The following is a 14357-nucleotide window of genomic DNA, read 5'->3' on the forward strand; positions in this document are numbered from 1 at the left end:
TCCTGGCCCAAACAGTAGAAATGGGATTGTTGTTGCCCTATACCCAGAGGTCACAGAATAAAATCAAGATATAAAACCACAAAATACACAAGCCTATAGCTCCCCCCCAAAAAAACCACACACAAACGGGCATTGGATATAAACTGAGTCAACCAAAGGCCTGGATGAAAAGGAACATTTTTGCCTGGCACCTAAAGGTGTATAATGAAGGGGCCAGGCAAACTTCCCTGGGGAGTACATAATGGTCCTGTATGGAGCTGCAGGGCAGCCCTGGGTTCACAGGGTGTGGTGTGGGTACGAAAACTACTGAAAAAAACCATTCCGGGATAAAGGAGACCATCCCTCCTATTACGGAGGCAGGAAACAAGTCATGCCAACAGCAGATGAGGCAATCAACTTGTGTCTGAACTGAAATGCATCACTACAAATCGCAGGCGAGGGATCATATCGCCAAATGGTTTTACATGGGGGGATCCCTGCACTGAGAAAGCTAGTACACGGAAAAGAGGAACCTTTCTTCCTGTGGAGCTAGCTTTCCCTGTGCATGAATTTAAAAAAAATTGCTACGGGGGAGCATTTAAGCACTCGATCCCATACCTGCTGTCTGAAGCAGCACAGACTGGCACGGCCTCCCTCTGCTGTGGCTGTGAAGCAAGGACAAAGTCCCAACCCACCACCCGCTCCTGTCTGCCAACGCTGCTAGACCACCCCGTTGCTTGTCTCAGTCGTCAGACACGCTGCAAGGCAGCAGAGGCGAGGAGTGGGGGAACACACACACGGCAAAGAGTCCCAACGCAGCTCAGCCTGGCAGAGGTGCAGGGATATTGCTCCAACCTGAAGTTGGGGGCTGGAGCAGAGGAATGCGGGGAGAGGGAAGAAAGGAGGCCAGCTCCGCTCACCTGAGCGGCTATTTCCAGGCCGAGCTCCAGCCTCCTGAACAGCTTGCTGAATAATGCACATGGCTGATGAAAAGAGCGAGTGATCGGATTCCCGACCTGGCAGAACAGCCCTCTGTTGCTGTTCTGTCCCGCTCAGAGCATCCCCTGCTCTACAAACTGCCTCAGCTCCTCCTCGTCCCGCAATCTCGCCCTTCACTTCCACCCTCCTGGCCGGCTGCCACACACACACACACACACACACACCGTCCCGGGACCAGGAACCTTCCCACGCCCTCACCTGTAGGGGACGGCAACCCAGAGGCCCACCCGGCGAGAGCTGGCACAACCCTGTCGCCTGTCAGCGCAGCTCCTCGAGGCAGCCCACCCGGATTCCGGAGCCGCAGGTCGCATAATGCCTTAACGAGAGGCGACAGGCCGGCAGGGACAAGCGGGACGAGGCATTAGGCTAATTAGCCTGGGCAGGAGAGCTGCCGGCATGCTCCACAACCAGGCTGTGAGAGGCAGCCAGGGCATGGCTGGGAGCGCTGGCAGAGTGGGGTGGGGGGAGAGATGTTGCAGAGCTGGTTCAGAAAAGGGCACCCCAAATGGTTCACGTCCCCCATGAGGGGGACCTTGCATTGTTTTTTTTAGTTTAGAGCAGGGTCTTTAAGCTGTCTTCAGACTAAAACTCCCACGATCCCTACCTAGCAGGACCAGTGGTCAGGGATGATGGGAGTTGTAGTCCCAAAACAGCTGGAGGCCCCCCAAGCCTGGGAAACCCTGGTTTAGGACTACAACTCCCATCATCCCTATCTAGCGGGACCAGTGGTCAGGGATGATAGGAATTGTAGTCCTGAAACAGCTGGAGGCCCAACTTTGGGAAACCCTGGTTTAGAGGGAAGGCGAGTAAGATTGAGGTGTTAAAAAAATAAATATGCCTGGCAAAGAGAATGTGGATGGAGAAAAGTTTGGGTCTCTCTCTCTCTCTCGTAACACTAGAACTCAGGGACATCCAATGAATTTTGAAAGATTTGGAACGGGGGGGGGGGGAGACCCTCTTAATGAAGCGCATAGTTAAACTGTGGAACTCCCTCCCACAGGAGTTGGTGGTGGCTTTAAAAGAAGATTGGGCAAATTCATGGAGGAGAGGGGTATCAATGGCTACTAGCCATAGGAACTACGCTCTGCTTCCGCCATTGGAGGCAGCGAGGCTTCCGAATCCCGAATCTTCTGCTGGGGTCCTGCTTGCTGGCTACCCACTGAGGCATCTGGCGGAACCTTGTGAGAACAGGATGCCGGACATTAGACAGTCACCGCCTCTCCTGCGCAGAGCCCAGGCTGTGCCCTTCGCTCTGCCTCTTGCAACTGCAGAACTGACACAGCCCTCTGCCTTCCCTGAGGCTCCACGGCTTCGTGGACAGCCAAGGTGACTTTTTAAGTTTCCCCCACCTGCAGAAATAGGCATGATCAAAGGAAGGAAGGAAGGAAGGAAGGAAGGAAGGAAGGAAGGAAGGAAGGAAGGAAGGAAGGAAGGAAGGAAGGAAGGAAGGAAGGAAGGAGGGAGGGAGGGAGGGAGGGAGGGAGGGAGAGAGAGAGAGAGAGAGAGAGAGAGAGAGAGAGAGAGAGAGAGAGAGAGAGAGAGAGAGAGAGAGAGAGAGAGAGAAAGAAAGAAAGAAAGAAAGAAAGAAAGAAAGAAAGAAAGAAAGAAAGAAAGAAAGAAAGAAAGAAAGAAAGAAAAGCAGAAGAAGGGCAGGGAGAGGGAAGACTCACCTTATTAAGGCTGGAGCTGCTGCCACCATGGCTGGAACTGTCGATGCTGCTGGTGGTGATTCGAAGGGGAGTGCTTCTCAACCCCAGGGTGAGTTCTGTGGCATGGGGAGAAGGCACAGGTGTCAGAACCAGCGGCCAGGAGTCAGGGCAAGAGGAGGGCTCCAAACTGGGGCTTCAGGATTGTGCCAGCTTTTAAGCCCACAAGTTGCCAGTCCACATGAAATGCACAAGTTACTAGTCCACATTAAGTTCTGAAGTTATTCGTTCCCTTTGTAGAAACAAGCTGGCCCGTGTGTTCCAAGGCATACCTGAGCTAAAGAGCACCAAGTCCCTTCTCCCCAAAGCTTGCGCCTACCTGCTTGGCCGGAGTAGGTAAGGAACCACAAAGGGCACAAGGTGGGGAGGGCCTGTTTTTTCGCCAGTGTAGACTTGGCGCATTGCCACCCGCCCTTCTCCCCAAACCCTGGAGACTTGGTGGGCTACAAACCAGACACTTTTGAAAAAGCAGCTGGTGCTCTCCTAATAGAAAACAGAAAGCGGCAAGCTGCAGTCCAGGTAACGTAGCTGAGATCGTGAAATATATCCAAGTTTCTGACGCCGTGCACCAGCCTCCGGGAATGAGCCTGTTCTAGATGGGGAAGGGAGTGGATAGCATGGCAAATCTACTTCCAAGCTCCGAACCCACCAAGTGCCCAGAATTGCTTTCTCTAACCTGCCGCCTTTCCAGGTGTTTTGAACGACAGTTCCCATCAGCCTCCGTCAGCACAGCCATAAGGCTGACCGAAGGTGCCTTCCCAAACCTCTGGAGGGCGCCAGGTTGGCAGAAGTTCTTGTAGAGAATTGGGCTGAATCAAAAACCAGGGTGATTAAAGGAAACATCCTCTCCAGCTGAGGATGCGGTGTTACGAACATTCATGTGGTTTTCGCGTATCGCCGTTGCATTCCTCGCTTTAAAATGAAATTGCAGCATAAATGGGTACATGTGTGTGTGTGTGCTTATATCCTGCCTTTTACACCCCAATCCTCATCTAATCCCCTCAACAACCCTGTGAGGTAGGCCAGGCTGAGAAGCTGCAACGGGCCAAAGGGGGCAACCCGGTGAGCTTCATGGCCGAGAGGGGGATTCGAACCCTGTTCTCCCATGTCCTAAGTCTGACACTCTGACCACACCACCACCACCACTGGCTCAAAATAAAAAGTCAAGACTTCAAAGGCTTCGTGGGCGGGGGGGATGATCTGAATTTGCACCCAATCCCTGAGAAGATCAATCCGACGCGCTCCGGCCACAGCGACAGAAGTTTATCCCACCAGGATAAGTTTCCAAGCGCCGAGACCACACACACACACACACACACACACACACACACACACACACAGACAAACACTGCTGCTGCTTCACCCAGGGCAACCTTTCACCAGCCTCTCTGTCTCTATCTCACTGGAAACATCGTGCAATTACGGCGAAGTGTTCTGGCTCAGTGGTAGAGCAAGCGCCTTGCATGCAGAAGTTCCCAAGTTCAATCCCCGCCAGCATCTCCCGAGACGGCTGGAAATGATTCCCACTTGAAACCCTGAATAGCTGCTGCTGGACAGACCAGCATCCTGATTCAATATTAGGCAGCTTCCTATTTAATTCAGCTCTTTAAAAAAAAAAAAACCAAACCGAAACCCTGAGGAGTAAAATCTTAATTTATCCTTCAAGAGAAGGGCTGTAAACTCAGCGGCAGATTATCTGCTTGCTTTGCATGCAGAAGGTCCCAGGTTCAATCTCCGGCAGCCCCTTCCAGGTGGGGCTAGGAATGTCCCCTGCCTGAAAACCCCCGGACAGCTGCTGCCAGTCAGTGCAGACAATGCTGAACTGGGTGGGCCAACAGTGTAAGGCAGTTTTGCTACATTACCTATGCAACCTGCAGCTGCAAATTCCCACTGGCCAGAGGAGAAGACCCCCGTCGCCCAAATCTCTAGCCTTTTAAACCTTATGGAGAACAGATATATTCCTTTATAAAGGGGCAGCAGCAACAAAATGCAATTTTGCAGAATCTGTGGGTCGTAGCTTCATGCAGAAAGCATTGGTGGAAGGTCCTCGGTTCAGCCTCTCCATGTTGGGCTGCGAAGGATCCCCTGCAAAGTCATTGCTGCCAGTCAGTGAAGGCAACACTGACCTAGATGCACCAACATTCTGACTTGCGCTGCATGAAGTAACTCTGGGGCAAAGCGGCACTCGCAACTCCGCAGCAGGAGACACAAACCTCTGCTGGCAGAGGCTGCCATTTCCATGCAGGCTGGTGGCATTTTGTCTGAAGATTTTCGACTCTCCGTGCAGAAGGTTTGCCAGACCAAACTACACCCACTCACATCCAAGTCTGTCCTGCAATTTCATATTTTTGGGGGGAAACAGCTGGCATTTTGTGGGCAAAGGCTCAGAGCTTTAATGGGTGCAGAAGAGGCAGAAATTTAACAAGCAGGTAGTGCCACAGACAGGGAAAGAGGCTTCTCTAGGCAGAACTTTAGTCGGGGGGAGAAATCCACAAGGTGCAAAACACACCTTCTCTGCCCTGCCTGCTATCCCGGAAATTCCACTCCTTTCGGCAAAATTCTCCTCACTTGCCTTGAAGGTTCCTACAAGACCAGATCCACTTCAAAAGTCACTTTATGGGATGCCTGGTCCCAATTGTGCCATCATGGAATAGTTAAGAGTGTCCGACTAGAACCCGGGAGGGATTGAGGTTTGAATCCACACACTCAGCCAGGTGAAACTCACTGGGCAACTCTGGGTCAGTCACTATCTCTCAGCCTGACCTACCTCACAGGGTTGTTGTGAGAACAGAGCGAGAACCGAGCGCGCTGCCTTGAGCTCTTTGCAGGAAAGGCAGGCTAGGAACGCAATAAATAAACGATTGTGTCCAAAAGGAGCCAAACCGAGAAGAAGCCGAATCACAAGAGTGGGCAGGGACCTTGTGGGTCATCTAGTCTGACCCGCCGCAATGCAGGAATCACAGTGAACGAATTGCTGGGTGCTCTGCCTATGGAACTTCCGCAGAGCGGGCAAGAAGTGCCTATAAGACAATTTTGCCCCCGCGCCAACTTCCGAGGGCCCCGGACGATAACGCAAATGCACAACCCGAGGCGCCACTCACCTGCCCGCTGGTTCCCTGGCGCCCCCACGATGTGGCTCCTGATGGGCTGGGTGCGGCCATCCTTGATCTCGATGGTGAAGAGGGTCTTCATCTCGTCGCTGGGCTCGGTGCCGCCGAGGTTGCGCGCCCGGGCTGGCAGAGGGCTGCAGGAGGAGGAAGTGCTCAGCGGGGGGGCATGGGGCTCCTTTGAGCCGGAGGAGCTCCCTGGAGTGTTTTCAGCAGAGGGGCGGGCAGGTGCCCACTTGCTCCCCTGCCATTGGCCGGCCTGGCTCCGCCCCCGGGGGCCGCCCGCCTCTTTAGGGCCGGCCGGACTCTCGGCAGGAGGCCTCACTGTCCCGGTCTTTGCCTGGGTGGCGGAGGGCTTGGCCGTCTGCTGCTCCTCTTCACCCCGCTGCCTGCTGGCATCCTGGAGGGCACGGCCGGCAGTGCCACTCCTGCCACCCCGTGCCCCAACAGGTAAGTCTCCTGCACGCGGGGGGTTCAGGAGCTGTTGCTGCTGTTGCAGGATCCGGGCCCCTTTGCCCCCACTCTCCGCCTTCCGGGGGGTGGCCGCAGAGCCCGCCGGCTTGGGGGGCTCCGAGCTGAACTTCCGTGCGCGGTCCAGCACAGAGCCGGATCGCTGGAAGGGCTGATCCCGGCGGGAATCTGCAAGGCAGAGAGAGGGAAAGGAGCGTGCTTGTCGGCTTGGGAACAGAGGAGAGTTTATGCATCACACAGTTGGGAATCTGGCCAAGAACACTTCGGAGCTCCTCCCAGAGTTTATACGCACTTAAAACAATAACAGAAGGAGCATTGCCAGCACAGGCAGCGTGAGCAACTCCCAGAGTCCCAGGAAGGAAGATCAATGTTAGGAAGGGGCAGCCCTCAGCCCCAAATCCCCAGCTTGTCAAAGAAACATAGAATCATAGAGTTGGAAGGGACCCTGGGGGTCGTTTAGTCCACTGTTTCCAGGCCTTGGTTCCCCAGCCGTTTTCGAACTACAATTCCCATCGCCCCTGACCACTGGTCCTGCTAGCTAGGGATGATGGGAGTTGTAGTCCACATACAGCTGGAGACCCAAGGTTGGGCAACACTGAATTCTAGGCCCTACGCCCAGCAATGCAGGAATATGCAGCCGGGGATCGAATCTGCAACCTTGGCGTTATCAGCACGGTGCACCAACCAACTAAACAACCCTTCCCATTCCTCTTGCAAAATTAAGCATGGCTTGCTTAATTAATTAAGAGGCTAGGAGGGAAAACTTCTCCCTGCCAGAGTAATCCCCCTCTCCCTATCCACTTGGTGAACACAAGCACGTCATTTCTCACTAGAACTCAGCTGAACATTTGGACGATTCGGGACGAAAGCAAAGATGTCGACAGGCGACATGCCTTTAAATCACGGAACTCGGTGCTGCAGGAGGCAGTGGACTCGATGGGCCTTTGACCTGGTCTGGCAGGTTCTTAAAATCTAAAACAGCTCCCACAGAGGAAGGCTGGTTTCAGACAGAGGAAGCTGCCTACTGCTGAATCAGACCGCCAGTTTGACCTCTGGATGCCCATTGCTGAGAGCCACAAGCAGTGAGAGCTGCTCTTGCACTCGAATCCTGCTTGCATGATTCCCACTGGGACGTCTGGTTGGCCTCTGAGAATCTAGTGCAGGACAGGACAGGCCATTAGCCTGATCCTGCAGGGATAGATAGATAGATAGATAGATAGATAGATAGATAGATAGATAGAACAGTGTCTGCACCGACTGGCAGCAGCTCTCCATGGTTGCAGGTGAAGGACATTCGCAGCCCTCCTTGGAGATGCCAGGGATTTAACCCGGACACTGAGATCCAGCGCCGAGGGCCTTCTGGCGGTTCCCTCACTGCGAGAAGCAAAGCTACAGGGAACCAGGCAGAGGGCCTTCTCGGTAGTGGCACCCGCCCTGTGGAACGCCCTCCCATCAGAGGTCAGAGAGATAAACAACTACCTGACATTTAGAAAATACTTAAAGGCAGCCCTGTTTAGGGGAGTTTTTAATCTGTGATATTTTAATGTATTTTAATGTGTGTTGGAAGACGCCCGGAGTGGTGGTGGGGACCCGGCCAGATGGCCGGGGTATAAATAATAAACTGTTGTTGTTGTTGTTGTTGTTGTTGTTGTTGTTGTTGTTGTTGTTGTTGTTGTTGTTGCATGCAAGGCAGATGGATGCTCTATTCTACAAAGCTTTACTGATTCAGACCATTCGTCCATCTAGCTCAGCACTGTATACACAGACTGGCAGCATCTATCCAGGACTTCAAACCTAGACATGCTGGGGATCAAAACTGGGACTGCCTGTTGTTGTTGTTGTTGTTGTTGTTGTTGTTGTTGTTGTTGTTGTTGGACTGCCTGTTGTTTGTTTGTTTGTTTGCTAATATTTTTATTTACTCAATAATTTTATTTGGGTTGCCAAGCCACTCTGGCTTAAATTCCTGTGCCTCCAGGGACACCCACCAGTAAACTGGGCAAAGCAGCATAAGGTCATAAGAAGAGGCCGGCTGGATGAGGCCAAAGGCTCACCTAGTCCAGCATTCTGTTCTCACAACGGCCAGCCAGATGCCTGTGAGAAAACAGCAAGGAGTGTGTTGTTTTGTTTGTTTATTTAGTTGAATTTGTATGCCACCCTACATCCAGAGGCCTCAGGGTGGTGACAACATAAAATCACAATATAAAAAAAACACAAAATACATAATAAAAAACAAAAACGAGCACATTTCCACCACACGTCTTAAAAGGGCATTGCGTGTTGATCAGTAAGGCGGTTCATTAAAAACTTCTTCTTCTTTTTTTTTTAAAAAAGAAGCCTACTCCTAAAGTCTTCTCTTACTACACTAGGGATTATATAGCTATATCTGAAATTTCATGCATATCAGTTAATATCTTGACCCTCCTTGATGAAAATAGCTGTTTACTTGGCCGTTTTCCAATGTTGTGAAGGCTGAAATTTCAATTCAGTGGAGCAGGGTCAGGATATTAACTGATATGCATGAAATTTCAGATATAGCTATATAATCCCTGGTGTAGTAAGATAAGACCTTTGGAGCAGGCATTTTCCAAAAAAAAAAGAGCTTTTTATGAACCGCCCTATTGATCAGCCAAAAGCCTGGTGAAAGAGGAACATTTTTGCCTAAGGGTTATAATGAAGTCGCCAGGCGAACTTCCCTGGGGAGAGCATTCCACAGATGGGGAGCCACTGCAGAGAAGGCCCCGTTCTTGTGTTGCCACCCTCGACACGAAGGAGGCCCTCGGAAGATGATCTCAGGGTCTGGGTAAGTTCATATGGAAAGAGGCGGTCCTTGAGGTATTGCGGTCCTGAGCCGTTTAAGGCTTTATGGGTCAAAACCAGGACTTTGAGTTGGGGCTGGAAACTAATTGGTTCAAATGCTGGTGGGTGTCAGTTGCCAAAATAAAACTTACTCTTTGAGCTCCTCTGGGAGCCAAGCATCATCTCTCTCACACCACTAAATGCAGCCCCCCCCTCCTCACACCATGCCCAGCAAAGAAATGCTGCCCCTCCCCCATTTAGCCACATGACCAAGCTGAGAAAATCAATAATTAATATTAATATTAATAATAATAATAATAATAATAATAATAATAATAATAATAATAATATATTTATACCCCGCCCATCTGGCTGGGTTTCCCCAGCCACACTGGGCGGTTTCCAACAGAAAAATAAAATAAAATAATCAATTAAACATTAAAAGCCTCCCTGTCTTCAGATGTCTTCTAAAAATCTGGTAGTTGTTGTTCTCTTTGACATCTGATGGGATGTCACTCATACAGCCTGATGCCCTCCAGATGTTTCAAACTACAACTTGGCTGTGCTGGCTAAGGCTGAGAGATGTCGTAATCTATTCCCACTCTTTGGAACTCCCTGCTGACTGATATTAGACAGTGTCTTCATGCACTCTTTGTGGTGTCTGCTACAAAAAAAAATTGTTCAGGCAAACCCTATTCAGACATATAAAATGCTGACAGGTGTTTTGATTGGAGGGGGGAGTTTATCAGTGATGTTAATTATTTTTCTGAAGGTTTTAAATAGTTGTTTCTATCTCTCTCTTTTTTGCTGATGATTCCATTGTTTAATTTTTTAATAAGCTGCTTTGAGGTTTTTCTTTTCTTTTCTACAATCCAGCAGTATACACAATTTATTAACTAAAATAAGCACTATGTACTATTAAGATTACTATGTACTATTAACGGCCTGCTGTCATTTTCTGTATTGTTGTTAACGTTTCGTAAAGCTATTTTTATTCCATTTTCCAACATTTACTTAAGCAAAAAATGTATATGCTGCTTGATTGTTGGAAAACCTCTTGGCGGTTTGCAAATATATAAAAGAAAACATTTTTTTAAAAAACAACTCAATTTAAAAACAGGTATGAAAAGGTAAAGGACCCCTGACAGTTAAGTCCAGTCGCAGACGACTCTGGGGTTGCGGCGCTCATCTCGCTTTCAGGCCGGGGGAGCTGGCATTTGTCTGCAGACAGTTTTTCTGGGTCATGTGGCCAACATGACTAAACCACTTTTGGCGCAATGGAACACGAAAACCAGAGCAGTGCATGGAAACACTGTTTACCTTCCTGCCGGAGCGGTACCTATTTATCTACTTGCACTTTTTGGCTTTTGAACTGCTAGGTTGGCAGGAGCTGACCAAGCAACGGGAGCTCACCCCGTCACAGGGATTCGAACCGCCGACCTTCTGATCGGCAAGCCCAAGAGGCTCAGTGGTTTAGACCACAGCGCCATCCTAAAGAGGGATAAAACACATCTCAATATCCTGAGTGTCTGGATAGTCTTGCTTAAACAAAAATGTTTCAAGCAGGCATCTAACTGCGTAGAGCAGGCATCCCCAAACTTCGGCCCTCCATATGTTTTGGACTACAGTTCCCACCGTCCCTGACCATTGGTCCTGTTAGCTAGGGATCATGGGAGTTGTAGGCCAAAACATCTGGAGGGCCGCAGTTTGGGGATGCCTGGCGTAGAGCAAAGGCATTTGCCTGATGTCCAGGCAGAGAGTCCCAAAATGTAGATGCTATTACAGTGGCCCCTCGACATCTGAATGACTCGACTTCCGAAGGTTTCGACTTCCAAAGTCGGCAAACCCGGAAGTCTTGTCGCCGTGCGCGTGTTCTGCGCCTGTGCAGAAGCAGCGTGCGCAGTCCGTGCATGCACAGAAGTGCAAAATCACGCTTCATGCATGCGCAGAACGAGCGCTTCGACAACCGAAGACTTCGGCTTACGAAGAGTGCCGCAGAACGGATCGTCTTCGTAAGTCGAGGTACCACTGTATACTAACTGACCGATTTCTTCCGTGCAGAATGGCCGTGGCTCAGTGGAGGCGCTTCTGCTTTGCATACAGAGCGTCCCGGATTCAAATCCCTGCAATCTCTAAGTAGGGCTGGGAGAGACCTGAAACACTGGCGAGTTCCTGCTGCCACCCAGTGTAAAACGACATGGAGCTAGATGGAGCGACGAGGGGACTCGGTATAAAGACAGCTTCCTATGTTCCTGTTTAAAAAGGGCCGCGACTTAACGGTAAGAGCACCTGCTTGGCATACAGAAGGCCGCAGGTTGGATCCCCAACAGCACCTCCAGGTAGGGCAGAAAACGTCCCCCGCTTGAAACCCTGGAGAGCTGCTGCCAGTCAGTGTCGACACTACCGAGGTAGATGGACCAACGGTCTGACTCGGTATAAAGCAGCTTCATATATTCCTATGTCTACTGTTGGGGCCTGGATAACTCAGTTGGTTAGAGCACAGTGCTGAATACGCCAAGGGTGCAGGTTCGATCCCCGTATGGTTCTATTGCGTATCCCTGCATTGCAGGGGGTTGAACTAGATCAGGCATCCCCAAACTTCGGCCCTCCAGATGTTTTGGACTACAATTCCCATCATCCCTGACCACTGGTCCTGCTAGCTAGGGATCATGGGAGTTGTAGGCCAAAACATCTGGAGGGCCGCAGTTTGGGGATGCCTGAACTAGATCATGCCCCACCTAAACATCTCTAAAATCCTGGTGCGCCCCCCTCCCCGGTGACATATAATTCTTTTCATTCAAAAAGTGAGCTCTTAATTCACATGGAGGAAGCCTAAAAGGCCATTAACTTGGTCTAAAAAAAGCTTCCAAGTTACCCCCCCCCCTTAAAATCAAATTGCCCCCCCCCGTGGGGTGTGTGCCCCACATTGGGAACCACGAGACTAGATGATTCTTCTCAGGGTCCCTTCCCACTCTACATTTCTACGATTCTAAGGCAGCTTCTTTTGGAAGGCATAATAAAAAAATAAAAATAATGCAAAACACCTGGGAGGGGGCTGAAACAAAACCCACACAACGGCACCTCTGGCACCAAGGTTCCCCTGTCCTGTTAGATAAGTAGCAACTATGCCACAGAGAAAGAGAGAGAAAGAATGAAAGCCCCCTTAACACAGCCAAGGGGCAATCCATCGCTAGGCCAGACGGTTGTTACCTGTGCTGGTTGCCTGGCGTGGCGTTGTTTGTGTGGTTTCACCGCAGCGGGCATCTGGGGGGGCACGTGTCTGGGGGGCGGCAATGGATGAAGCTGCTGAGCAAACTGTCAAGGGGGGTGGGAAATGAAGCTCTGTTAAACAAAAGGTTCTGAAGCTTCTCAAGAGGTTAGACTTCTTGTGGTTCCCAACCTTTTTTCGGCCATGCCCTACCTAAACATCTCTAAAATCCAGATGCGCCACCCCCCCGTGACATATAATTCTTATTATTCAAAAACTGATGTCCTATTCACGTGGAGGAAGCCTAAAAGGCCATTCACTGTTAAAAGCTCATTCTCGAATTGCCCCCCTTAAAAATCAAACTGCGCCCCACGTTGGGAACCACGGGGTTAGACAAAGGGGTTCTCCAGTGGGGAAGGAGCATAGCTTGGTTGCAGAGCACCTGCTTGGAAGGCAGAAGGCCCCAGGTGAAACCCCAATGGCCCCTTCCAGGCATCTCCCTTGGAGAGCTGCTGCCAGTCAGTGTCAAGAACACCATGCTGAATTTTCCAAGCCCTGCCCAGAGATGCTGAGGACTGAACCTGAGACTTACTTATGCACAAAGCAGACGCATCTGTCACTGAGCTTGTGGCACCTTCTGCTTAAAAACAAGCTAAGATTCTAGCCCTCACTGTTCTGGGTAAGATTGAAGTGGAATGTAGGAAGGAAGCTGCCTTATACCAAGTCAGGCCATTGGGTCCATCTAGCTCAGTACTGTCCACTCGAACTGGCAGCAGCTCTCCAGGGATTCAGGCAGGGGTCTTCTCTCATCCCCGAGGATTGAACTCAGGACCTTGCACAGGCAAGGCTGATGTCGTGTCACTTGGTTACAGCCATAATAATAGATTTGGAGGAGGGTGGTGCATGGCCTTAATAGACGATAATGATGCAAAAAGCCTTCAAAAAACATGGGATAGCAAGACAGCCTGTCCCAGTTCCCCACTTGTAAGAATTCTCGTTGCCAGGAGTTCCTATTCCACGGTGTGTGTGTTTTTGTTGTGCAAGAAGAGCCACAACTTCTGCCCTGTGGCTGAACTTTGGGGCCAGAGGAAAGGACGACTCTTCATAATTATTCCTTTCCGTCTGTTATTAAGAACTGGATTTACGAATCGCCCTCCCTCCCTAAAGATCCCAGGGTGATGAACTGCAGAAGAGCAACAAAAGACGTCAATGTGGTTTTTTTGTTATTTTAAAAAAAACACCTCCCGTCGGTTTCTGCAGCTGGCCTTGCCAAACTCCTGGAGTCTTTGCACCCTTCGGGAAAGTGAGAAGGCGAGAGGGGCATCGAGGAACGTGACCGAAGATTGGAGATTCAGTCAAAGTGGAGGGAGAAAGTGTTTGCAAAGGGGGGCCCTGGAGGCTCCTCGATCTGCCAGGGAACAAGGGAGTGGGGGTGGGGAGGAGAGAGCGACTGGGACAGAGCAAAGCCCAGAGGAGAAAGGAAGACGTGCGGGGCGGGGGGAGAAAGCAGCTGAGGATGGAGCAAGGAGCCGTTCCTGACCTTATTGGGAGAAGGAATGCAAAAGGTCCAGCTTTGCAGAGCAACAGATTCCCTTTCATGGCCCTTGGAGGAAGCCTTAGACGTTGCCTGGCAGAGGGGGGAAAGGCAGGGAGGGGGGGTGCAAGGACAACCGCAGCGAGAGGCCCAGAGCCCAAAACGAGGGGCACGTCGCCCCGGGCCAGGGCAGACCCCGGGCTCCCTTTGCAGCAGATCCGGGTTGAGGGTCCCGACCCTGTCTTTGCAGAGAGGACGGGACAAGGGTGGCCGGAGTTTTTCCAAAATTGCAGCTGGGGTGAAGAGAGGGCGGGCGAGGTCTAAGGCAGCAAGGATGTCGCAGGGATTAAAGGCTGGATGAGGCACCTCCCGGGGCTTGCGCTCAGCTCTCGTAAGCAAGCGAAGCCACGTTGTCAAGGCCGGCCTGCGGCCAGAGAGCTCTGGGATGCCCGAGAGGGCCTGCTTCACACACACACACACACACACACACACACACACACACACACACACACGAGATTCCAGGCACGGGTAGGGTCTCTAGAAAGGAAGATGTGGGC

At 51.1% G+C, this 14357-nt stretch overlaps 1 protein-coding gene across 7 annotated transcripts in view; it reads right to left on the reverse strand.

Moving 5' to 3' along the window:
• Positions 1–14357, reverse strand: part of SMTN (smoothelin) — an 80051-nt gene that overhangs the window by 30775 nt on the left and 34919 nt on the right. For 6 of the 7 annotated variants that reach the window (XM_060269543.1, XM_060269542.1, XM_060269541.1 and 3 more), the window contains exons 10-12: positions 12269–12373; positions 5786–6430; positions 2649–2743 (exon numbers count right to left, since the gene is read on the reverse strand). In XM_060269543.1, coding sequence (XP_060125526.1) covers positions 2649–2743; positions 5786–6430; positions 12269–12373 — 845 coding nt within the window. The remainder of the gene's footprint in view (positions 1–2648; positions 2744–5785; positions 6431–12268; positions 12374–14357) is intronic. The other variant, XM_060269546.1, reaches the window with a different exon arrangement.

This window comes from Zootoca vivipara, chromosome 17, assembly GCF_963506605.1.
Source record: "Zootoca vivipara chromosome 17, rZooViv1.1, whole genome shotgun sequence".
In the NCBI taxonomy this organism is placed as follows: domain Eukaryota; kingdom Metazoa; phylum Chordata; class Lepidosauria; order Squamata; family Lacertidae; genus Zootoca; species Zootoca vivipara.